At 36.8% G+C, this 25,701-nt stretch overlaps 2 protein-coding genes and 4 non-coding genes across 10 annotated transcripts in view; 1 reads left to right on the forward strand and 5 right to left on the reverse strand.

The window, feature by feature from the left end:
- Window positions 1-4,389, forward strand: timm9 (translocase of inner mitochondrial membrane 9 homolog). 2 transcript variants are annotated; one of them, NM_001159911.2, is made up of 4 exons: window positions 1-89; window positions 367-415; window positions 532-627; window positions 3,965-4,389. In NM_001159911.2, exons 2-4 carry the CDS (start codon window positions 377-379, stop codon window positions 4,097-4,099), a joined length of 270 nt encoding a protein of 89 aa, NP_001153383.1. In that variant the 5' UTR covers window positions 1-89; window positions 367-376; the 3' UTR covers window positions 4,100-4,389. The 2 variants fall into 2 exon arrangements, 1 of the variants encoding a protein (NP_001153383.1); XR_012392625.1 differs by having other exon boundaries at window positions 23-89; window positions 532-818; window positions 2,599-4,389.
- A 1,038-nt stretch (window positions 4,390-5,427) lies between these two features.
- The window catches only part of arid4a (AT-rich interactive domain 4A), a 40,562-nt gene continuing 20,288 nt past the window's right edge, over window positions 5,428-25,701 (reverse strand). For 3 of the 4 annotated variants that reach the window (XM_073926987.1, XM_005158629.6, XM_073926986.1), the window contains exons 17-25: window positions 23,074-23,253; window positions 22,185-22,269; window positions 21,915-22,095; window positions 21,084-21,146; window positions 19,296-20,474; window positions 14,597-14,701; window positions 11,933-12,139; window positions 9,700-9,846; window positions 5,428-7,144 (exon numbers count right to left, since the gene is read on the reverse strand). In XM_073926987.1, the coding sequence (XP_073783088.1) occupies window positions 7,041-7,144; window positions 9,700-9,846; window positions 11,933-12,139; window positions 14,597-14,701; window positions 19,296-20,474; window positions 21,084-21,146; window positions 21,915-22,095; window positions 22,185-22,269; window positions 23,074-23,253 (2,251 nt within the window). In that variant the 3' untranslated portion in view covers window positions 5,428-7,040. 4 annotated transcript variants of the gene reach the window in all.
- On the reverse strand, window positions 14,313-14,394 carry LOC137488203 (small nucleolar RNA SNORD53/SNORD92). Its single transcript, XR_011007144.1, has one exon. It is a non-coding gene; the product is annotated as a small nucleolar RNA SNORD53/SNORD92 (small nucleolar RNA).
- On the reverse strand, window positions 17,672-17,753 carry LOC137488204 (small nucleolar RNA SNORD53/SNORD92). Its single transcript, XR_011007145.1, has one exon. It is a non-coding gene; the product is annotated as a small nucleolar RNA SNORD53/SNORD92 (small nucleolar RNA).
- LOC137488200 (small nucleolar RNA SNORD53/SNORD92) lies at window positions 22,479-22,560 on the reverse strand. Its single transcript, XR_011007141.1, has one exon. It is a non-coding gene; the product is annotated as a small nucleolar RNA SNORD53/SNORD92 (small nucleolar RNA).
- On the reverse strand, window positions 25,530-25,611 carry LOC137488201 (small nucleolar RNA SNORD53/SNORD92). The gene has a single exon (XR_011007142.1). It is a non-coding gene; the product is annotated as a small nucleolar RNA SNORD53/SNORD92 (small nucleolar RNA).

Raw genomic sequence — 25,701 nt, forward strand, 5'->3', positions numbered from 1 at the left:
TGTTGCGAAAGTGCCGCTGTGAAGCAGCTGATAATTTCAGTCAGTGGTGTTCTCACATGTCCTTCACAGTCTGAGCTCTTACATCAAAGGTAGCAGCTTTAATACTTTCACATGCTTTACTTATTTATACGGTTTTTCCCGTCAAAATCTTATTTATCGTAACGCGAATATTAATGCATTCAATTTGAGAGGCATTTCTGCACGGTCGCTGTGATAAATGTACATGATGCTAAAGGCTAATGTAGCCACTCACCTCTCACTGCTCTGAGGCCTTTATTACTAAAGATTCTGCATTTATTTTAGGAGATTCTGCACTGTTTGACAACAGAAAGATTTATGTTAATTGTTTATTCGTCTGTTTTAAAGCATCGTAACGATGGCAGCTCAGGTCACTGAATCAGATCAGATCAAACAGGTAAGAGAAAACACACACACACACACACACACACACACACACACACACACACACACACATGCATATTTATTGAATGTATATAGTTTTGAATTTGAGTTGTTTATTGTATTTTGTAGTTTAAGGAATTCCTGGGAACCTACAATAAACTGACAGAGAACTGCTTCATGGATTGTGTGAAAGATTTCACCACAAGAGAGGTCAAGCCAGAGGAGGTATGTGATTTTATGAAGAATTCAAATGTTTAAACTTTAAATGGCATCAAAATTACCTTTAATCAGTAAAACTTACCCTGCGTCTTCAACAATATCTCTGTAAGCAAGTATTTTTGTTTCTATGGTACAATCCTGGTTCACCACAAACTTCTTGAAATTAAATGACAATAAAACTAAACTTTTACTTATAGGTACACGATCCACTTTAAATAAATCCCATAGTTTTTCCATTTCCACAGAGGATTCTGTCATTACCCCCTCCCTTCAGGTTAAGAGTCTGGGGGTCATCTTCGACAGCACCCTTTCATTCACTGCACATGTTAATAATGTCACCCGGTCCGCCTATTTCCACCTTCGAAATATAAATCGTTTACGTCCTTCCCTCACACCTCACTCAGCTGCCATTCTTGTTCATAGTTTAGTCACATCCCGTTTAGATTACTGTAATTCCCTTCTGTTTGGCCTCCCTTAAAAAAACTCTTCATAAATTACAACTGGTACAAAACGCTGCAGCCCGTATTATCACATAAACCCCCTCTGTCGGTTACATCACACCCATTCTACAACAGCTTCACATCTCTTACAGAATTAATTATAAAATACTTCTTCTCACCTTTAAAAAGCCATCCACAATCTCGCTCCTCCATACCTTGCTAATCTTGTTCATATCGCCACACCTTCTCGAACACTCAGGTCTTCTTCCATTCACCTCACTGTTCCCTCTGTCCGCCTTGTCACCATGGGGAGCAGATCCTTCAGCCACTCTGCTCCTCAGCTTTGGAATTCACTTCCTCCTGTTCTCCGTAATGTAGACTCTTTCACAATTTAAGTCCAGACTCAAAACACATCTGTTTAGAACAGCCTATTCTCTTTGACCCGATTGCATTGTTTTGTATAGTATTCTATTGTTTTTGTGTTTTTATTTGAATTGATTGTTTTACCTGTCCTGTACGGTGACCTTGAGTGTCATGAAAGGCGCCTTTAAATAAAATGCATTATTATTATTTGAAGTCATACATTAAAAGGTTAAACAGTAATAGAAAGAAAAATTAAGACTAAATCAAGTTTAATTGAGTGTTTTTGCAGCTTTTTAAACGTGTCCATGTGTAGACCATTTCAATGTGGTCATGTCATTGGCCCATAAACATTTCCTGCTTGTTGTCAAACTATTTCATAACTGAACAGAGGCAATTCAATCATAGCGTAATGTTAAAACAGCTATTATAACATTATTTGTCAATATTTGTCTCTTTTTAGATTCCTGGAAGCTACAGAAATTAAAAATGTAAAACAGGAAATACGTTGGGACCGTTGTTTTTGTTTACAACCCTCAAAATGGTTTATGATTTAAATGCTAAAACCATTTTGAACAAATCTTTAGGCTTTTTTTTTAATTTCTTACTTGTATACCAAAGATAATACTTAAACTATTTATTGCACAAGAGGCAGCAAGTGTAATGAGTTTTGGACCCTGTGAAACACCACAGCTCTGAGATGCTATTCTCGAGGCATAATTTTGAATGGTGGCTGTGAAAGACCTGTCTGATATGCAAGATGACTCCAAAAATATTTCACTGGTGTGAAGAGGAGATCATTTTGCTTCTTTGTATTACCATTTTACCTTATGGCCACAGCCCAAGACTGGTTACTCACTGAAGCCAAGCAGGGCTGAGCCTGGTCAGTACCTGGATGAGAGACCAAATGGGAAAACTGAGTTGCTGTTGGAAGTGGTGTTAGAGAGACCATCAGGGGGCGCTCAGCCTGTGGTTTGTGTGAGTCCTAATGCCCCAGTATAGTAAATTGGATGCACTATACCACAGGTGTCAAACTCAGTTCCAAAAGGGCCGCAGTTCTGCACAGTTTAGTTCCAACCCTAATTAAACACACCTGATCAAACTAATTGAGTCCTTCAGGCTTGTTTGAAACCTACAGGTAAGTGTGTTGGAGCAGGGTTGGAACTAAACTGTGCAGGGCTTCGGCCCTCCAGGAATTGAGTTTGACACCCCTGCACTATACTGTTAGTGAGCACCGTCTTTCAGATGAGACATTAAACTGAGGTACTGACTTTTTGTGGTCATTAAAAATCCCATGGCACTTCTCGTAATGGTCCCCGTTCTCGTGTAACCCTGGTGTCCTGGCCAAGTTCCCTCCATCGGCCCTTACTGATCATGGTCTCCCAATCGTCCCCATCCACCGAATTGGCTCTATCACTTTCTCTCCACTCCGCCAATAGCTGGTGTGTGGTGAGCACACTGGCACCGTTGTCCTGTGGCTGCCGTCGTATCATCCAAGAGGATGCAACACTGGTGGTGGAGTGTAGAGACTACCCCCCTTATGATTGTGAAGCACTTTGGGTGTATGACCATACACAATAAATGCGCTCTATAAATACACATTACATCTAATCAATTCCTGAGGATAAAATCAAGTCAGTTTTTTTCTTGTCTAACAAGCTGTTTCCACCACAGGAGTGTGAGCTTTAATCCCATTCTGAGACAAAGTCAGAATCAAGTTATTTAAATTTAGAATTGTGGGATTTAAACTTATGAGAATAACATCAGATTTTTTGACCTCCATATTGAAAGATAAGAATTCACTAATTTGCCTTTTTTTTCTCTAATAATTCAGAGGAATAAAAAATGAATTTATATTTGTTAAAATAACAAATAACTATAATATTAAAATGACAAAATAACAGTTATCAGGGTAAAATTCTGTTTCATTAAATATTTAGATTTAAACTTTTTCCTCACAGTTGTTATTATAGTTCAGGGGTCACCAATCTCAGTCCTGTAGGGCCGGTGTCTCTGCTGGTTTAGCTCCAACTTGCCTCAACACACCTGCCTGGATGTTTCAAGTATACCTAACAAGACCTTGATTAGCTTGTTCAGGTGTGTTTGATTAGGGTTGGAGCTAAAATCTGCAGGACACCGGCCCTCCAGGAACAAGTTTGGTGACCACTGCGTTTAGTTGATTAATGACGGTGACACTTTAGCAAGCTTGTATCTCACAGTTTTTGGTAAAACCTCAAGGTTTTACCCCCAAAATCGTCCTTCCACAATACCTGGTTGATCTGAGATTTCAAGATATATCTCAGATCTATATGTTTATCATAAAGTCTGTGTTAAAAATAACTATACATGTCAAAACATTAATAATATATAAATACAAGTTTGGATTTGTTAATTGGCAAGAGAAAAATATTTACAATTTAATTATTATAACAAACATTTTTTGCAATGTTTTTTGTGTCATGTCACCATAAATAAAAAAATAAAAACACTTATTCATTATATGTAAAGCTACATCTTAATTTTAAGTATCAACATTCTTCTAGACCACATGTTCTGAGAGCTGCTTGCAGAAGTACCTGAAGATGACACAGAGGATCTCCATGCGCTTCCAGGAATATCACATCCAGCAGAACGAAGCGTTGGCCGCCAAAGCCGGATTATTAGCACAACCACGATAACAGACTGCTGCTGGACTGAACTCCAGACCATTACGCCAGGCTCTCTGTATTTCCAGCACAGAGCAGGAGTCTCCAAACGGGCCCTCAGAGGTTCAGGACTGCAGATAATACCGGGAGAAGTCCTCTACTGTCTGCCTGCAGATATCTGGACTGATGGGATTTTTGGTTTCCCCCAAATGGAAAGACATTCCTCATTTTCGGGACATTAAGCAGGTCGGCCACATAACATGAAAGATCTTGATTGTTTTTATGTTAGCATGCTACAAAAATAAAATGTTATGAACATCTCATTCCCGAGTAAATTTATTAATAATATATACAAGTATAGGTTGATCAAGAAACAAAAAAAAAATCTGATATTTTCAATTCAATGACAAAAACAATAATTTAAATAAATAACTATATAAAAATTATAGCTATATTTTGTAGTTGAAGTGAAAATATCTACAATCATGCAAATACTTTAAGTTAATTCCTGTAATTATGTATACATGGATTTACATTCACTGGCCACTTTATTAGGTATACCTGTCCAACTGCTCGTTAATGCAAATTTCTAATCAGCCAATCATATGGCAGAAACTCAATGCATTTAGGCATGTAGACATGGTCAAGACGATCTACTGCAGTTCAAATAGAGCATCAGAATGGGGAAGAAAGGTGACTTAAGTGACTTTGAATATGGGATGGTTGTTGGTGTCAGACGGACTGGTCTGAGTATTTCAGAAACTGCTGATCAACTGGGATTTTCACACACAACCATCTCTAGAGTTTACAGAGAATGGTTAGAAAAAGAAGATATCCAGCTGGCGGCAGTCCTGTGGGGGCAAATGCCTTGTTGATGCCAGAGGAGAATGGCCAGATTGGTTTGAGCTGATAGAAAGGTCACCGCTAACTGTTGGCTACTTCCAGCAGGATAACGCACCATTTCATAAAGCTCAAATCATCTCAGACTGGTTTCTTAAACATGACAATGAGTTCACTGTACTCAAATGGCCTCCACAGTCACCAGAACTCAATTCAAGAACACTTTTGGGATGTGGTGAAATGGGAGATTTGCATCAAGCATGTGCAGCCGACAAGTCTGCAGCAACTGCATGATGCTATCATGTCAATATGGACCACAATCTCTGAGAAAAAAATTCCAGTACCTTGTTGAATCGGTCACGAAGGATTAAGGCAGTTCTGAAGGCAAAAAGGGGTCCAAATAATTTCTCTGTATATTTTAATTGGATCATTATTGTGATATCCAACAATTATTGTGAGAAGTGCCATACAAAAAAGCCTGAATTGAATGGATCAACCAGTTAATAGAGAAAAGATCTGAATAACTTCTTAATATTTCACAACTTTATTAGAAATGAGAAGACCTCTTCTTATTTTACATAAAAGTACAATGGCTTTGCTTAGGAACCTAATGCCTTCATTCCTTCATCCAGGAATCTGTAAATAAACTGAAGTCACAGGGAAGCAAGTTCATCGCAGTGAATGAATCGATGCCTACAGCATAAAATGTTCAACATAGTCATCATGGGTCACTCTAGACAGCTTGGGTTTAGGTTCCTAAATGGTTGATTATATACAGAAGTCTAAAGATGTGCTAGTGCTCCTAACAACTGGACATAGAAAAGGAGAAATTAATTAATATACAAAGATGTACGCTTTAAAAAATAATATAAATCCTTTTTACAGTTTGTGTAAAATGTATTTTTCAAATACATGGTTTTTTTGAAAGCTCTATTTACAAAAGGAACAATCAGTAAGAAACCCCTGGGCTTAACGTAGTTGAGAGAAGCAACTCATTTATTTAATTGGTCAAGAATGAAAATAAGAATTCGAAAGTACCAGGTAATAACTGGGAGAGAGAGGGAGAAAAAAAAGGAGCATGTCACCAATTTCTGGTGTTCCCTCAAAGTAGCTTTGGGCCCAAACGAACAAAAAAGAAAGTGGGGAGGATTCGGTTTACTGCACAGTAGTTACCCAAATTGTGACGTCACATTCAGAGAGTTTCAAGACAACCCCACAAATTTGACCCCCCCCCCCCCCCCCCCCCCCCCCCAAGCGAACCGAACGCGGGACAACTGCGATTCTCATCTTGTAAAAAATACAAAAATGCCGCCCGCCGACTGAATAAATATATTTAACAAGTTGCAAGATAATACCTTTTATTTTACACACACAAAAAAAAAATTCAGCGCTAGAAATCTTTCATTAAATAACTTCACGGCTGCGATATAATATTTCGAAATTTTCCATACTAAAAATAAAAACTCTGCGATTACATATAAAAAGACAAAATGCACTTGCAAAGGAAATTAGTCCACTGAAAACAGTTTCATCTCGAGTTCCACTGTAAACATTTCCGCTTTATTTATTACGTTTTTTTCTTTTTATTAAAAACGAGAGACGACAAAAATAGGATTTGCATAATTCTCTGTGCTCGCATACTAAGATAGAAGTGGAAGACGCCGGCTGCAGTTTTCAGTAAACTACATTCCCTTTTGCAACTGACTTTGTCCTGCTTTTCCAAAATAGGGCACTCTGCTGTAACACGTTTTACTTTGGCAGTTCTGATGGAACAAGCGCGCTACAATTGACCTTTCATTGAATAACCATGTCCAGCTGGTTAAGGTGACCATTACCTAGGGATGTGACTGGAGGATTGACTACTGCATCCAAACTCCGGTCTGAAGCAGTAAGAGGAGGTTGCCTGGTCTGTTCAGCGTTTGTGAAGTGAAAAGTGCCGTCGTGTTGCTCTGGATGGATCAATCGTAAGCTTTGATATCATCGATTTACATTCAAGCCCCGCGTGGAGTCCGTTTTCCCGTTTGGTGGAGGCAGGATCAGGTCTGAAAGTGCAGAAGGTGGAGGCGGTGGGCAGTCGAGTGCTGCTGTCAGCGGGACTCTGGGAAGGCGGAGGTGGAGCGGATGCCGCCTGACATCACCTGCACTCCACGGCCACAGTGTTCTGCGTGGGCGAAGCTGAAGACGGACTCATGCCCGTGTCCGAGGAGCCTGATGAGGTGGACGCTGTGGTATGGGACACTGTGGAACAGTAGAGGTCAAAAGGTCAGTAATGCACAGAAGACAATAAATAGAGAAACTAATGATGTAACCATTTCCCAACCCTGTTTCTGGAGGCACACCAACAGTACATGTTTTGGATGTCTCCCTTATCTGACCCATTTATTTGAGGTTTTGTAGTCTCTTCTAGTATTCTGATGAGTTGATTTGAGAAAGAGGTTACAAAAATATGTACTGTTAGTGTGCCTTTAGGAACAGGGTTGGGAAACACTGGTGTAACTAATCTCACTATGGTTTGAGTCACATATCAGACTGTTATAACGATCAGCAAAGATCAGTGATGTGCAAAGGACAACAAATGGAGAAACTAGTGGTGTAACGTAGTGTTTCCCAACCTGGTTCCTGGAGGCACACCAACCAACAATACATGTTTTGGATGTCTCCCTGATCTGACCCATTAATTTGAGGCTTTACAGTCCCTCCTAATGTTCTGATGAGTTGGTTCAGATGTGTTTGATTAGAAAGAGGTTAAAAATGTGTACTGTTGATGTGCCTTCAGGAACAGGGTTGGGAAACATTGGTGTAACGCATTGTTTCTTAACCACATTCCAGGAAGACCACCAGCTCTGCACTTTTTCCATGTCTTCGTAACCGAACACACCTAATTCAGATCATCAGCTCATTAGCAGAGACTGAAAGACCTGTAATAGGTGTGACAGACAAAGGAAACATCCAAAACATGCAGTGCTGGTGGTCCTTCATGAACATGGTTGAGAAACACTGGTGTGACGGATCACAAATCTCACAGTTCGAATCACACAGCGGTTTGTGTCAGTTACTCAGATCAGCAAAAAAGGGAGCAGACAAATGTCTTGAGCTTTCCATGAATTACAAAAAAGTACTGCAAGAAACTTTAGATTCTAACAGAACTTAAATTAAAAATTAAATTAAATAAAAATCAAGAAATAATTATTTTTTCTACTGTTGCTGATAATGCAAAAGATCTTGTACAAATCTTATCTTGTACAAATTTATTTTTAGTCTCATTTTCAATTGATTCAATAATTCACACATAAAACTTCATGTTTCATTACTAGATTTTTGAAAATCTGTTCAGTGGCATTTTTTAAAAAGTTTGTCACCACCTATTGGCTAAATTATGTAATTGCTACAACATTCAACAGCGTCAAGTTGCCTTAAAGGTGATTTTAATCTTTACCATAAACATCAGTGTTAATATCTAGACTATAGGCTGTTCTCCCAGTACATCTGGGTTATTTGATTGTTTGAAACTAACTGAAAAGTGTTAAAAGTGAACCTCAAATGATGAATACATGTATGCAAATCATCATTTATAATCTTGGATTAATCGGCAAGTTAAAAAAAATAAAAGTTATTAGTATGTGAATTGTGCATTTCAAACCGTAGGGCGTGATCCATTAGACCCCCAGAAGAAACCCAAATATTAAATGTTTACTAAATTTAAGTATTTATTTGTATTGTTTTTTTTTTTAAACATTTGTCAAACCTGATAAACAGAAAAAAGCATGAAAGGACATGAGATAATTGTTGAAGCCATGTTTTAAAATATTACTTGAGTTTTGATTTGTTGTTCAATTTGTTGGTTGTAAACATCAAGGCATGGCAAATAGGAAGGCAGTATGCCAGAAGTGGGTCAAACAACCACTTTTCGAACTCTACATACATTTTCGTTAAAAGATACGATTGTTTTGATATAATTTGTATCTTACTTTTAATGCATTTTTTTGTTAATCAATTATTTATCAAATAAACAAGATCGAAAACTGAGTGAAATGAACTATTTAAAACCAAGTCTGCTACCATACTGTGATCAAATCTAATAAAACTAGAAACAATGATAATAATGTTGCTGGTGCTATTAATGTCAATAATCACATTTTATTACATTATTTTAAGATAAAACAGTATTTATCTTTTTTTTTTAAAGTATCAAAAGAAAACATAATTATTTCTATCATTTGAAAGTCTCAGAATATTTAAATATTGGACAATCATAATTAGTATTCTTAATATAGCAGAAAGTATTGTATCATTTGAATATTGCACAATTATTTTTGAATGTTGTACATTAATTATTACTATCAGCACTACCAACTTCAAACAAATACCCATTTACTAACAATGTAATTTTTTTTAAATATCCAATAATGTCTTTAACCTACCATTATCGTTTTAAAGCCTCACAATATTTGAATACTGTACACAACTAATATTATTATCATCATTAATATATTTAGTATAATTAATTATCACAAATAATTATATTATTCTTATTACCTATATTATTTTTACATATATATATATATATATATATATATATATATATATATATATATATATATATATATATATATATATATATATATATATATATATATATATTAAATCCTAAAATGTAGTAGCAGTATTAATAATAGAACTTTTTGTAAATATGATGGTATTATACACATTATTATTGCTGTTTTTTTTATTTCTCTAATAAAAATTTAATTGTTGTAATTCAATGAAGTATTTAAATAATTGTATATATTTACCTTCTCTTTCCTTCTTTTTTAACCTTTTCCGCCTCCTGTCGATGGAAGCCACTTCAGACTTGAGTGACATGTAATATTTCCTGATTTCCTGTAGCTTGTCTTGCAAGAAAGAAATGCGCTCAGCACTTGACATGTTGTCCAGCTCAGCTGTAATAAAAAAATAAAGCACAGAAATCAGTCAGGAGAGGATGTGCAGATTGAATGAATCCATACAAGACTGTAATATTTCCTGAAATCTGCATAAATCTGCTGGTGTACTTCAGTTTGTTCTCTGAATTAGTTTGAAGTTATTTCTCCAGCAGAAACTAAAAGTTCTTTTTGAGATTGCTTTGGCAGTTCGAAACCTCTCACTAAAGTAAACTTTTGGGGTGACCTTTGAGCCACCATTGGTTTGTTCTGGAATTTTTTCCAATTGGTTTCTCATTTAACAGAGGTCAGACAGAAGAACAACATCCAAAATAAAAACACTAGCCACACGAATACACTGGAGAGTCGAGTAGCAGAGCTGGTAGAGATGTACCATCTTAAAATACTTACTGCAAACCTCGGCAGCAAAATTCACTGTCTCACCCCAGCAAATAGAAAACAATAGTAAATACTGCAGTGGAGCTTCTCGTAGAGAAAACAGTTTTCCATATATTCATGAATCGGTTCTTCTCTCAGATTTCATCATTGTGTTTAGGGGTTCATGTGAGCAGTGTGACCCCTTTAAATGAATAAGATACATCTCTAGAAACTTTACAACTGAAAATATGAACATTGTGATTCAAGTCTGATAAAGTATTGGACGTGTCCAAATGTTTCTCTTTTTAAATACGGAACTGCTTTGAGTTTGAAAATAATTGTTTAAGTTATTAGGAATAGGAATAAGTTACTGTTTATCAAGAAAATGTTTGCAACCTTTTCACTTATCAAGTTTATTTCCTCAATAGTGATTTTTTTCTTTGTTGCTGCTATGAATATAAATGTATATTATTTGTTCTGTGAATGTTCTAGCATGAGTAAAATTCTTTATTATGAATGCAGTCAGTTTCATCATTTATTATTTACTGATCCATAAATGTTTTTTTTAGTTTCTTCATTTGGATGAAATAAGACTATTAGACAGTGTCCTGCCGCCACCTACTGGGTGGTTTTAATACAATATCTATTTAAAATTTTAATACATCATCTAATACAGTGGTTCTCAAAGTGGGGGTCGGGACCCCCCGAGGGGTCGCGGGGCAATGAAGGGGGGGGGTCGCCTGGTGATTTCCAAAAATCTATTTATTTTTATTAAACCATAAGAATTAACATATTTTATCCATAACTATACTGAAAATAAAAATAGGCGTTTATAGTTACTATATACTATATAGTTACTATAGTAGCTTATAGTTACTAGTTCTATTGGATTGCGACCCCTAGGGTAATTACATTATATTAAAGGCAGCAATAGCGTCAGATGCATTTTGATTTTATAACATCAGGTTATACTTTCTGGCACATTTAAAGCACTGACACAAATTCAATTGGTGTGTGTGTGCCATTGCATGCAAGGTTTCTGTATTTATTACCACCTCAGAGGATATTGGGGGTCGCGAGTCACTGGCATTGTTATTTTGGGGGTCGCGGGCTGAAAAGTTTGGGAACCCCTGATCTAATAGACCGATTAATCATGTGATTAATCTGACTTCATGTGTAATTATATGTTCCTCTGTTTTTGATGACTAGTCTATTTTTGGGCTAATCTTTTACGTCTATTAGATTTTAGCCTGGTTTTAGCCAAGATATACGTCTATTAGACATCTTTTAAAGACTATAAATGCTTTTGTGTATGGTTATCAGTGTTTCTCAAAGTATAATAAACCTAAAGTATTCTATATGCAAGCCAATCTTTGACAAATATCAACTTGGATAAAGTAAAATTACAGATCAGTTGCCGCTTGGATATTACCAAAAGCTTGGACAAAAATAAAATTATTGCCACTTGACAAAATCCAAGCTGTAAAGTCTGCTGAGATGAAAACACATCTACTAAAGTTCAGCAAAGCCATGACTATTCATTCATTAATTTTCCTTCGGCTTAGTCAGTCTTATTTATCAGGGGTCACCACAGCGGAATGAATCACCAACTTATCCAGCATGTTTTACACGGTGGTTGCCATTCATACTGCAACCTAGTACTGGCAAACACCCACACCAAAGCCATAACTAAAATGTGTCAAATTATTTTGGATGTTTGGGGACTTACTGAGTTGGCAGGACCACTTATATGTGCGGGGGGACGGGACGGACTGCTTCTCTTTGTGCTTGTCTTTCTCTATATATTTATTGCTGGGAGAACCCAGACCAGGTGACCGAGAAAGCTTTTGGTTCTTGGGGAGGATGGAGTGCTTGACTGGGGTTAGTTTATTAGAGCCGTCCATCACAGACTGGTCTTCACTGTCGCTACTGTGACCTAGACACAAAAAGAGAGATCATCGAAATTACTCAACATAAACCAAGCAGATGAAGGATAAAAAAATAAATAAATAAATTGATACACCATGGTTTCTGCTACATTCATTCTTCCATGTCGGGGCGCCACGCAAAAATTGATCCCCCCACAGCTACATTACAGCTTTTCATTCAAAAGATCAGTCATGTTTTTTTAATAGCAGGTGATAATCGCACCAAAACATAATAAAAGGTATGTGAATTATAACAAAGCAAACTTTTTTTTAACTGCAGTAGTGCTGTGCGTCATTTGTTTAACCCTTTAAGGTTACGTGCTGACTGACTGACTGACTGGTGCGTGATGCATGAGGCCAGCAAACATGACGTATAGCCATGTCACTTTACTTCAGGACGCATTAATACCGCTTTGTAGGTCTATTGGAGACATTCTTAAATATTCCTAGCAAATCTAATTAATGTTGAAGACATACTCGTTACATAAACGCACTAAAGCTGCGGTCACACTGGGCTTTTCCTCCCATAGACTTCCGTTCATACGCACGCAAATGCATCAGACCGGAAATGCAGGGTCATGCGTTAAGTTTCAAGGGTGCTGCGGTGCAAAGCTTGGTAAACTCTGACCTGCAATATCGCATCACTTGACTGCGTGAGAACAATCGAGGATGAAAACATGACCTCTCTGGACAGAAATTTAAAACATTGAGCAATCGCTTGCTTTTTTAAATGTCTAATAAGCTTGTTTAATCACGCCCCTTTTCGCAGCGCCGCATGACAGAATATCGCATGCTCAAACTCATGTGTGACTGCAGCTTAAAATCGCAATTCAACAGCGTTTATTTGAGAGTGCACAGATCTGCGCTTGTGCATGAGTTTTGTGCACGAGCAGAGGAAATTGGTGCGCAAGCAAAGAGATTCGCATGCTCGTAGGCTATTATTACATAAATGCGATCTCGATTTGTAATACTGCGCTCACGACATTTGTCATTGAAGTAACGCCACAGGTCGTTGGTACAGCTGTGTAAAAAAGGCCTGCCGCCACAGCGTGAAAAAATCCTAGAGGAAACACTGTACACGGTTAAAGGGTAAATCAGCCATAAATGAACATCATCCATCATTTATTCTGCCTCATATGGTTTTAAACCTTAATGAGTCTTTCTTCTCTTGAACACTATTTGTTTATTTAGTTATGTTTTAATGCTATATCAGCAACACTGGCTGTATTCATGGCAAAACCTCTACTAAACACAATATATAACAGGGAATCATATCATATTCTTATTAAACATTCATTGTACAAAAAAACAAACAAACAACAACACTGAAAAGAGTCATGTACAATCTTTTAGCTCGATTAATGATGAATGTTCTGACACATTTCCCCTAAAATAGTTGCTGAATTATTCCTGAATGCTTACTATTATACGTTTATGGGCAGTATGTCAAATTTATGGACACACACACACACACACACACACACACACACACGCACACGCACACGCACACGCGCAGCAGGACAGAGGTGCGCCAGTCACTTTATCCAGTCACGGGTTCTCAACTGTCCGCCACATTCTGTCTTTATTTTATGCACTGTTTGTCAAAGTTATCTGTAGCTGGACTGACTGCCTTCTATATTTAGCTTTTCTCTTTCGTACGGTGGCTCTGAACTGTCAAAACACCTCTCAAAGTGCTCTTTCAGAAGCAAAAAAAATAAAGGACAAATTCTAATCCAGTTTCTAATCCAATTTTTTTTTTTATGATTGACATGACTTTGAGGCAGTATGTGAATACGATTAAGTCTTGAGTGACCGATTCTACAACTCATGTATAACCTTCATGTTCATTTACAAATGGATTCAATTTATAAAATTTGTTGTTTCTACATTAATTTCTTGAACACTAAATAAGATATTTGGAAGAAAGCTGGTTGCTGGCACCCATCAACTTCCATAGTATTGTTTTTCCTACTGTGGAAGTCAATGGGTGTCGCGTACCAGAAATCATATTCAAAAGATATTTTTTATTCAACAACAACAACAAAAATAAACAAACAAACAAATAGACAGATAAGCAAATTATCATTTTCAGTTTTGGGTGAACAGTCCCTTTAAAGATTCACTGCTGACAAATAGATCTTCTAAAGGTTAAAATGTTGAATGCGAGAAGTCAAGCAGAGGTTAATCAGATAGCCAAGAGAAGCATAACATCACATGACATCAGTCAAATTTGCGAAACCATTCTCTGGTATCATCACTTTTGTCCCTCTTTTCGCTTGTCATTAACTTTATTCCATATTCATAAGAAAATAAATAAATAAAATAACCTTACATGATGGGCAACAAAACAAAAAGGAAAAACACAAAGGCAAGCTAAACCCAAACAAACCAGTTAAAAGCCATCAAGAATTGGACCGCAATCTAAAAACCTTTCAAGGATTTTAAATTTGTCTCAAAACACTCACCTGCTCCATTCTTCTCTGTTTTACAACCAACGCTTGAACGTTTCTGGCTCCGTTTTTGCTTCTTGGACGAGGAGACTGTAGTGCAATCCAATAACCTCTTCTGACCTAAAAATACAAACAAGTATCAAACAGTTAAAAGACAGTTAGGGAGTAGAAAAATGTAGAAAATAAGAAGTGTAGCAGTTGTTAAAAATAAGATATTGCTGAGCTTTATCAGCATCTGGTATAAGGTGCTTACTCAAAGCAGTGCAAGTCTAAATACACAACAAAAAAAACATTAAGAAAAATATCATGTAATCTATATCATTTTAAAGGGTGCCCCATTTGAAAAGATTTTTGTTTTTGTTTTAGAGGTGTCCTGCAAGTTTTTACTCATTCATTGTAAAAAAAAAAAAAAAAAAAAAAATTTAAACTAATAAAAACTGCAGCATGTCTGAAGCGGCTAGTCTCTTAGAGTTTCCTCTTTTCCTAAAGTCTACTATGATTGAACAGGTGGCCCCGTATGTTGTGATTAGTCTACTTCCTATAAAATGAGTCAATCTCAGAAGCTTCCTCAGCACTTGTTAACAGTGATATGAACAGTCATTGTTTTGTTTTTTTTGTTTTTATATCTGGACATTAGATGCAAAGCAGATTTCTTTTCACAGTGGATAAAACAGCAGCATCGCGACAGCACAAAGCACTCTTCTAGCTAGGCCTGAAACAATAATCGATATATGGACTTATCGCACAACACAGACATGACCTCTGTCATTTTTGGTGATCCAATATATCACCCATACATGAAAAATAAAAAAAATTCAAGCAACATTTTAGCTGATTGTGTAACATCTCTCTCTACTGAAGGTGTCAGTGACAGTATGGTTAAAAAAACTCTTGTGTTTACTATAGTATATTTTCATGTGGGTGTCTGAAAATTGAAACTAGATCTGGTAGCAGATATCAGTCTCTGTTACTTTTTACCTTGCACTTATTGTTAATTATTATTATTTATTATAAATTTAGGTTATGCATTTTTACATTGTGATTCCACTGCCTAAATATTAAATGACTATAATTAAATGAAATGTTCTTAAGAATATAATGTGTCCTTTGGATAAGTGTAATTGCATTGTGATGCTGTTATATATACAGGGCTCGAAATTGCGACCATTTTGGTCGCATATGCGCCCGAAAATTAATCTATGCGACCTCATAATATGTCTGGGAGCATTAGTGCGACTGCAGATAATGGTTGTAGTGTGACCTGTTTTGGTTTTTTGTAAAAACGTGCTGAATCGCTCTTCCCTGCCGCTATATTGGTTCATATTAGCTGTCATTCACTCAAGGTATTCCGCTGTCAGATGACAGGGAAGGAGCTTTTATGACCACGGGAAATACAAACGGCTGAAGAGTAAAAACTTAAAGCACACAGGTTTGCAAACCCCACCTAAAGTTGAGGCGCAGATGAGAGCGATCACAACACGTCACGTGGTGAATAATGATCCGCCAGCTGTGATCAATCGAGTACGCGCTTCTTGGAGAAGGTGCCCAAATCTCCATGCGTTGCATTCACTGCGTGTTCAGCGCAAATGTCCGCTAAAAGTCAAATCTAACACTGTACATATCATCTCCGAAGAAGCTTGCCTTTACTAAGTTTACACTGAAACTGCGGCTCATAACAAAGACCGGTATTGGGCCGGTGGTCAGCGCAAGAATCCTGCTCTGCCTGCTCATAAATTGGGTCGGCTGACTCGCCAGCTTTTCCACAAACACAGAAACATGAAGATCAGCTCAGACTGAACCTTTAAATTGACACAAACTGAAACCAAAACTTTTAAAGAGTGATAGAAGTGAGACTTTACTTACTTTCTTTTGTCTATTCTTGTTTGAGGTGTGTATTATTTTTTTATTTATTTACTTATGACTGCTTTGCAGCTTTCATCATTGAATTGAATCATTTATTATAATCTTTTGTTTGTTTTGTTGCAGAAATATTATTTATTAAATTGACATGCATGTAAAGACAGCAGCACAAAATACATTTTTCTTACTGCAATGCTTCATTTTTGTTTGATGCAAACTATACAATTATTTTTCATAAAGTAACTGACATTTCATAGCAGATAACATACATTCATGCACATTCAAGGCAGTATCATAATGAGAAATGGAATTCATTGTTACGATTATTGTCATTTTCATCATCATTAATATTATATGGCCTAATTATTAGACATTCATTTTGGAATTATTGCACACAAATATCAAAGTCTTCGCAGCATTAGTTAGATAGTTGTTTCTGGTTTTTGTCAGTGCTATTAATGTTGTTTTAAAATACAATAAATCCCTTAAAAAACAATTTGCAGCGGTGCTCATTCATTTTTGGTTGGTGCTCCTAAATTTTTTCTGGTGCTCCTAAAATTTTTTTGGTGCTCCTAAATATTTGAAGTTGGGAGCACCGGTGCTACCAAATAAAAAAGTTAATTTCGAGCCCTGATATATATACACAATTAGTATAAAATGATCTTGAAATGACAATAATGCAATATATTTTGGTGCAATATATAATACAACAACAAACAAAAAAAAGGATATTGTGAGAGCCCTACTTTCAGCCCTCAGATACAACTACAGTGCTTGAGGGTCAAAGTGGACGTTGACAGCTAATGAAAACAAGAAAGGAACCGACAACTTGTTTTAAGCAGTTCAAAGTATTTTCTTTCTAGGTAGACAATAACTGTTTATCCAGCATTTTGATATTTAGGCTACTTTCACAGGGCAATGATCATGTTCTTTTCTGCTCTTTTGTGGATTCTAAAAGTGTCTTTTCATGACAAAAACAAGATATTTTGATGAATTCTGGTAGTATTTTTTTACATAAAAATATGCAAGTCAATGGGTGCCAGCTACCAGCATTATATTAAAATATCTTCATCTGTGTTTAACAGAACAACTCAAATAGTTTTTGACCGAGTGAAGGGTGAATAAATGGCAGAATTTTCAGTTTTGGGTGCACTGTCCCTTTAAGGATTCACTGCTTACAAATAGATCTCCTAAAGGTTAAAATGTTGAATGCGAGAAGTCAAGCAGAGGTTAATCAGATAGCCAAGAGAAGCATAACATCACATGACATCAGTCAAATTTGCGAAACCATTCTCTGGTATCATCATTTTTGACCCTCTTTTTGCTTGTCATCAGTTTTTGCTTGTTTTTTTAAAAATCTGTTTAATTTTAGCTACAAGTACAAAATGACATTAAAATAATAATTGTTACACTGCATTATTGTTTTTTGACCAAGTGCATTCAAAATGTTCTGTATTTTTCTCACTCTCTAACCTACTATCAAAAAAAAATGTTTCAAAAGGCACAAACAATGTAAACAAAGGCCAAAATAATACTAAACTTTTATATAAAACTTTTATATAAAACTAAACTTTTATAACTTATATATATATATATATATATATAAAAGCATTATCACTCGAGTAGCAGTGCGATATGGCTGTATATCGGCACTGTTGGGAGGTGTGCGTTGGCATGAGACCGCAGGCCGAGTGCCTTAGTCCCCCCCACCAGTGCCGAGATACAGCCATATTGCACTGCTACGAGTGTGATATTGCGTTTATACAACAGTTTGACGGCATATTGTGTATATAAAAGCAAAATGAAACATGGAGAGTCTCAAAAACCCTTTTGTACGAGGAACTACTTTCTTTCTGATTCAAATCATAAGCTGACAGTTAAACAGTTAAGCGTGCATCTTTTAAACTTTAGAGCTTTAGAGTCTGCTTTTTGCTGGCTGTATGTGGGCAGAGTAATACACAAAGGGTGAAGAGGCTGTAGGAGTTCTGATATTGCAGAATATCGCACGGCTATCAGCCAATCAGATTTGAGAACCAGACAGAACTGTTGTGTGTGTATATATATATATATATATATATATATATATATATATAAAAACTATTCAAAGAATAATTCAAGCAAAAGCAGTGACCATTGCCGCTTACAAAAGGAATTTTTTTTTTTTAAATCTTGAGCTCTTGAAAGCAGCAGGACTGTGGGTGCACAAGCATCGCTTTTTGTTCAGTCTATTTCAAAGAGAACTGATTGCAGAAGTTGCGTTTCCTCTAGACGCAAGTAAACGACAGCGCACATGCTTTTGAAGAGTCGCAAACATCATCATCCTCTCATTCCGTATTCACTTGCTTTCTTTTACTCACGTGAACACAGTTTTGTCAGTCGTGCTGCTTCTCGATTCGAAGATAACATTTGCATGCATATTGGGCCATGCTTATTGTCGAACCCTGCTTTTAAAAAAAAACTACAATTTAAAAATTATTTTCAACCAGCCAAAGTGGCTAGTCGCGGTCTAACCCACCACAGCTGAAATCTACCCACATTTGGTGGGTTTTAATGTCATGCCCTGTTCACTACTACTATCTCACTACATTATTGGTCAGATTTAAAATAAGATTTTTAAAAATCAAGAATTTCTCGGTTTTTTTGTGATGTTTTTTAACAGCTGCACAGTACAATTGTTGAAATAGCACCATGAACAACCTTTATTTTAAACAGAATTCAAGCACTATGTTTGTTTTTAAGTGCTTTCCACGCCATGAATCCATGTCTGAAATTAAAGTACTTTCAAGAAGCTTGGGAACCCTGATTAAGAGTCGTAAACTAAAATCAACAAAACAAGCACCAAGCTTTAACTTACCTCTGTCCTTTCCATCTCGATCCTGGAGTGAGATGCTGGAATTACTCGAACTAGCACTAGCATCAAAGCTATGAGTCGATTCATTCTCTCCGAGACCCTCTTGTGATTCTGCCACACTGTCCACTTCAATGGTAGCATCGCTCTCGCTCTTAGTGCTATGAGATTCATCTGGGCTGGGGGCAGAGGATGGGGAAAACAGACGCGGTGGTCCCACTGCTGGTAGGACATGAAGGTGGTCAGGAGACTCCAGAGGCTGAGGCAGAACTTTCTCTTCCTTCATTATCGGCAACTCTTCACTAGAGGGCTTGTCCTTCTCCTCTGGATCGTCTAGATCTACTTCATGGCAGACCAGCGCCTCAGGGCCAATTTGAGGCATCATTTCCTCGTTTGCCACTGTTGTTGGATCCTCCAGGTCTGGACAAGGAGCTTCTAACTTGAGGTGCACCTCTCTGGTAAGAGAAGGCATCTCAGACTTAATCTCTACCTCTTTGCTGGGAGATGACAGCGTTGGATTGGGTGGTTCCTCAGGTTTCTGCACAATCTCAGTCCTCTTTTCTGACTCGGGTTTCTTTTCTAGTGGTGATGTTTTAACAGGAGAAGGTGTTTTAGGTTCTTCTTTTCTGTCCAAGCGAATTTTCTTTTCCGGCGTTCGCTGTTCATTGATTTTGCGTTTCGCTGCACTGGTTCGCTCTGGAGGGTCGATGTCCTCTGTTGCAGAGTCCGTGTCTGAGCCAGCCGTCTCCACCAGCTTTATTCTCTCTACAGGACTGCTGTGTGGCGTTTCCTGTGATTTCTTCACAGGTCGTGGTGGAGTGGAAGGTTCCTCTGTCTCTGCGTGGTGATTAGCAGCGGCGGGTGTTTGCGTGGGAGTCTCTGATCCTGGTTCTTTTAAACGAGGCTTCTTCGCTGTCATTTTTGGAGATCCAACGTCAGACTCAGTAGGGGGCATGGATGAGTCTTCTTCGGGTTTACTTTCACTCTCATTGAAGTTGGGCATTTCCTGAGGACTGCTAGGAAGTTCAGGCTCAGTCTGTGCTGGTTCTTGTGTTGTGCTCTCCTCTGGGAGATCATCAGCTGCCTCTTGTTTTGCTATTGGTGGTGGATCAGTTCTCTCAGTCCACTCCTGCTTCTTCTCAGGAGATTTCTCACCCTCGCTATCATCTGAAGAGTTCCCAGAATCTAAAAGTGTCCAAAATATACAAGCATGAAAAGTTATTTTTAAAAGCTGTAAATGCTACTCAAAGTTAGACACCAACAGATGTATTAAATAAAGCATATTAAGCATGTGATCAGAAACGGCCACAAATATACTGTGGGCTCAAGAGATACAGCCACTAGATGGTGCTGCTAGCTTTTGCAGTGCTGTCTGCAATAATCTACATGAATAGTGCACAAGACTTCAAAATTACAGAAATGCACTTATAAGTGTGGTCAGTGCCCATACCTATACTAAAACACTGCAAATTCAAGGTCATTTTATAAAGATCAAAAAACAAAAATCTGTTAATATCTTATAACTGCTATTGACGTGCTTTCTGAGCCAACAATTTAAAAACAATCAATAGATCAGAGTAGATTATTCAAATAGGGGTCGGAAAAGAACTTGCACTGAAAAATTATGCAAGACATTTTCATGACAGAATCAGCATTTGCGTACTGCTTTAGAACTCATCAACTTTTTATATTAGAGTTGGCTTTTCCTTTCAGAAAAAAAAAAATCTTCAGATACAGACAGCTTGATGGTGCTTGGATTTTTATTAGTGCCATTCTGATGCAAGCAGCTCGTACCATTAGATCCTCTATCAGAATCATACATCCCGGAAGTTCTTCTTGTTCGTCGTCGAGGAGTGCCTGTCCAAAGATTTCAAAGAGTTAGTAAAACCACAAGCCAAGATCACTAAACAAATACAATTCATACTGGCAAAACAACCCTTGAACTAAAAGGTTCAATTTTCCCATTTTAAACTCTTCCTAATTAAACACACCTGAATCAACTCATCAGAACATTAGAAGAGACTCCAAAAGCTGAAATTAGGAGATGCATGCAGCTGCAGGCCCAGGTTTGTATTATTAAATGATCCATCTCAAAAATGTCCACAAATTACATGTACAGTATTTACTAAATAAATACTGCAAATACACAATTCGATAAATTGATCAATATTATGAACCATTACGAGACATTTAGTTTGCGTTTGTTCAACCTAATGTGTTTTATTAATGTCTACGCTTACCCCTTACAGTAACCTGTTGTTTGACTGACCTTCACTCCCACGCCAACTCTAAACCTACCGCTTACATTACACAAAAACGACCCCAGATATATGTGCGTTTTCTCAGTAGCTGCAGCTGTAACACTTCTACTCAAAGCGCAAGTCCCACACACAAATCAAGATCTGTGTCAAGGACTCAACATTTTCTGATGTCTGTATTGAACTGTAATGTCCCTCCTACTTGGAAGCTTGAATCTAGTGTGGCCTGAATCTTAATAGTGATCATCATATGGCGAAATTAAATGTAGCACAAAATTGAGCAGAGGTATCAACAACCTTCCAGTCACCAGACCTAGATTTCTTCTTCAAGTTCAGACGCAGAGCAATTGACTCGGGACAGTCTTACCGTCTCCATTTGGCAGGGCAGAGGCATCTGTGGGCCGCGAGTTTTTACTGCTGGACCGACCCTCGCTGCTGGGGGTTTTGCGAGAGGTGCCAGGAGGGGTGGATTTGAGTGGAGGACGACCTCTTCGAACAACAACTTTAGTCTTGTCCTCCTCTTTTTCCTTTTCTTCGTCTTCTTTATTCTATTGTGAAAGGGAAATAAAAATATCACTGTCAAAGGCTGTCAAAAGAGAAGTCTTGTTTTTGTTTGTAAGATGGATCGGTCGCTCACTTTCACTTTTTTCTTTTGTTTTTTCTTTGTTCCACCCTTATCGACAGGCCATATTATTCGATCTGCCTTGACCCATTCGTCATATCTGTTAGAGACAAAAACATTTCTTGAATGATTTTGTCATCATTCACAAGTCAAATAATAAATCAATTCGATCATTTAAACAGACCTGAACGTTTATTAACAGAAATATTGTCTGTGAGGTTTCAAATTTAACCCATTAAATCTTTTATATTAGACTTGCTAATGGTAACAGATTAAAGTGTAGTATAATCCATGTCAAATGGAAGGAGCTAAATCAGACAGCCAAGAGAAGTGTAACATCACATGACATCAGTCAAGTTAGCGAAACCATTCTCTGGTATCATCATGTTTGACCCCATAAGTTATAGATTTTTAGCAGCACTGTGGCGTTAAATAATATTATGTAATATTTACATGAGAAATTCAGTCATTTCCTCATGTATCCAGACATTTGCACATTTAAAATTGTACATATCCATTGCACAATTAATCTTGAATAGTACATATCCGCTGCACATATACATTTGTAATTATGTTCATATATATCTGCATACTTCTGATTATTATTAGCAACCTATAGACATGTTCATCTACTGTAAATCTCTGATACTAGTTAATACAACATGTATATAATGTTCATAGTACATCCATCTGTAAATATCACCCATAGTTTTTTCTACAATTGTCACTGTATGACTTATACCTGTATCCTGCACTTGCTGCTATTGCACTCAAAGTTAGACCTAAACTGCTTTTCATTGCCTTGTAATTGTACATGTGTAAAGTTGAATCTAATCTAATCGTTTATTACAGTCCATTGAAATAAAAATTACACATCAAATGCAGTCGCACATCAACTCCTCACCTCACATTCCAGCCATAGTAATGCACCAAGTAAAGAACCTCTCCATCATCAGTCTCAGTGTTCTTGATGTTGGCTTCATAGATCTTCTGCGTCTTCCCCTTGCCGTATTTGACCCTGACTTTAGTACCAGCCAGAGAATGCTCAGAGTCTTCACAGCCATCACCCTCCTCTCTCTCGTCTCTGTGAAATAAACGCAAATGATTTTGTTCTTTATCCAGACAGATTATTAAAATCATTAAGACTTTGCTAAATTATATGAATGGTATTTTCTTTTTTGATTACTCTTCATGGTTTGCATATTAAATGCCATGAACATTTCTATAATATACCAGGGAAAATTAAGATTTTTTTTTTAAAAATCACAAAAAATATATATATATATTATGAGGATATCATAGTATTATTGTATAATATTGTGAGAGAGGTGAGACACATAGGCATGGGACTACAACAGTTTTCAAGGTATACCGCAGTTAGGAAAAGTCAAGGGTTTAAAACAGTCAAAATATTCTGCAATACCGTTCCTAAGGTATGTGTACAATTTTTTTTTTTTTAGGACAACAATATCTCCGACAGAAAAGATATCTAAATATGCTGTTTAAAATTTTAAAAATAATCCAATTCTGAAACAAAGACGGCAGAAGTCAATAATTAATTTAGCCTGACATGTTTACTCTTCTTAATTATTTTAAATGTTTCTCTAAATACAATAGATTGTGTTCAAAGGGGAAAAAAAAAAAAAGTTTTAGTTTTTTACCCAGACATTTAAAAAACATATTTTAGAGCAGTAATTAGAATACAGTGATATTTTTATCCAAGGTTATCATACCATCAGAATCTTTTATCAGCCCTTGCCCAGGGCCAGACGGAATCTGCGGACGTTTTTTGCCATTTCTGCGGAGAATTTTGGTAAAAATCTGTAGATTTCTGCGGAATTATGTTGGGAGTATCCAGCGGAGTATCAGAACTTACACCTTAATATATTAAATAAAAAGTAATAAATTACTTAAAAAAACTGTATAAATTCAGATTTACACATTTACTCAAGTAAATAAAAATAATTAATAAAGGGCTAAAAATCTGCGGAATTCTACGTGCGCAGATTCCGTGTGGGCCTACCCATGCCTAGAGACGCATGTAATTAGCATACTAAAACAAGGGAGGCGAGACATGTGGTTGTGCGAGTAAAAATGTTTGATACATTCAAGAAGCATGTCTTCTCTGAGCAGGTCAAATAACAGTGCATTCACACCTGTTTTGTTCTGAAACAGGGATTCAAATGGTTACAATGTTACTTTTTGTTCTTGGTGTGGTTCAAAGTGTCTGAACAGACCAAAATAGTTAAAATATGTCAAGTGTGAGTAAACTCTTCTCACATTGGTCATAGTTTAAGGTTTTTTAGGGTCCCACGGATTCCGCTCAGCTGTCATAATGCTCATCATCACAATTTAAAATAGCGACCTTAAAACATAAGCGAAAAAGTGCACTGATTTTGAATTGTGACACCCACAGACACCGTCACCAAATAAAAATTAGACTTTCTAATCAATCTATTGCCCGTCAGTTTTTGAAACATTTAATTAGTTATTTTAAAATAAGATTAAGACATTTAATAACTTTTTTAATTATTAATTATGAGCTTTAAAAAAAAACATTGGCTAGAATTATGCATTATAGACTTAAATTATGGAGAGAAATAACAGATGAACCAGGAATGCAGACAGATCATGAAGCAGATCAATGTTGATCATTCTATCAAGGTGTCAATGCAGAAATGACCAAAATAATTTGTCTAATACAAAATATTGTAAGATTAAATTATGGAAAAAATATCAGATGGTAACTGCAGTCAGTCAATTGTCAATATTAACAATATCGTGTTAATATTTCAGCATGGTTTCACTTTCGTATTTGACATTAAACTCACATTTACCGATATGACATCCCACCCTACTCATTCTCATAGCCATATATATATTACATATCCATAATACAGTATATAGCCTGGTTTGTTGGGTGTTATTTTTTCACTACAATCGATCCACTCTAGAGTTCATTCGATCCACAATCGAGCCGAGACCACCTCATTCAGGCCGTCTCAAAACGAATGTTTTGGTGCAGATCAGAGTGCGATTGCTGAATTCACACATGCCAAATGAACTAAGCTAAAGGGGTAAATGCATCAAGTTCCGAAACAAACGTCTAGGTGTGAAAGTACCCTTAAAGGTTTAGTTCATATCTGACTGACTGTATTAAATGACAAAAGTGATACATGAAGTTTAATCATGATATCGAACACATTGAATCATAATCAAACCATGAAACTACTGTTGGTTCAAACCACTAATATTTACACTTGTATAAGAATTTATGAATGCTAAAAAGAAAATTCTAAGAAGCTTTGGCTCTGTAGAAATGGGGTTCATTCAATTTTTTTTTCAGTTTAAATGCAGAGATTAATCAGACAGCCAAGAGAAGCGTGACATCACATGAAATCAGTCATGCAAGCGAAACCATTCTCTGGTATCATCATTTTTGACTCTGCTGGAACAGGTTCAATTCCCAAGTTTCAAGCCTTATCACACGCATGACAGTTTTCAATTCAAATGCTCCTCAAGAGAGTCATTC

Source organism: Danio rerio, chromosome 17 (genome assembly GCF_049306965.1).
Source record: "Danio rerio strain Tuebingen ecotype United States chromosome 17, GRCz12tu, whole genome shotgun sequence".
Taxonomy (NCBI): Eukaryota; Metazoa; Chordata; class Actinopteri; order Cypriniformes; family Danionidae; genus Danio; species Danio rerio.

Bases quoted from the DNA above. Each gene is read 5' to 3' on its own strand.
- timm9 (NM_001159911.2), top strand. From the start codon at position 377: ATGGCAGCTCAGGTCACTGAATCAGATCAGATCAAACAG. The intron at 416-531 runs GTAAGAGAAAAC...TGTATTTTGTAG, and splicing joins AATCAGATCAGATCAAACAG to TTTAAGGAATTCCTGGGAAC. The intron at 628-3,964 runs GTATGTGATTTT...ACATTCTTCTAG, and splicing joins GAGAGGTCAAGCCAGAGGAG to ACCACATGTTCTGAGAGCTG.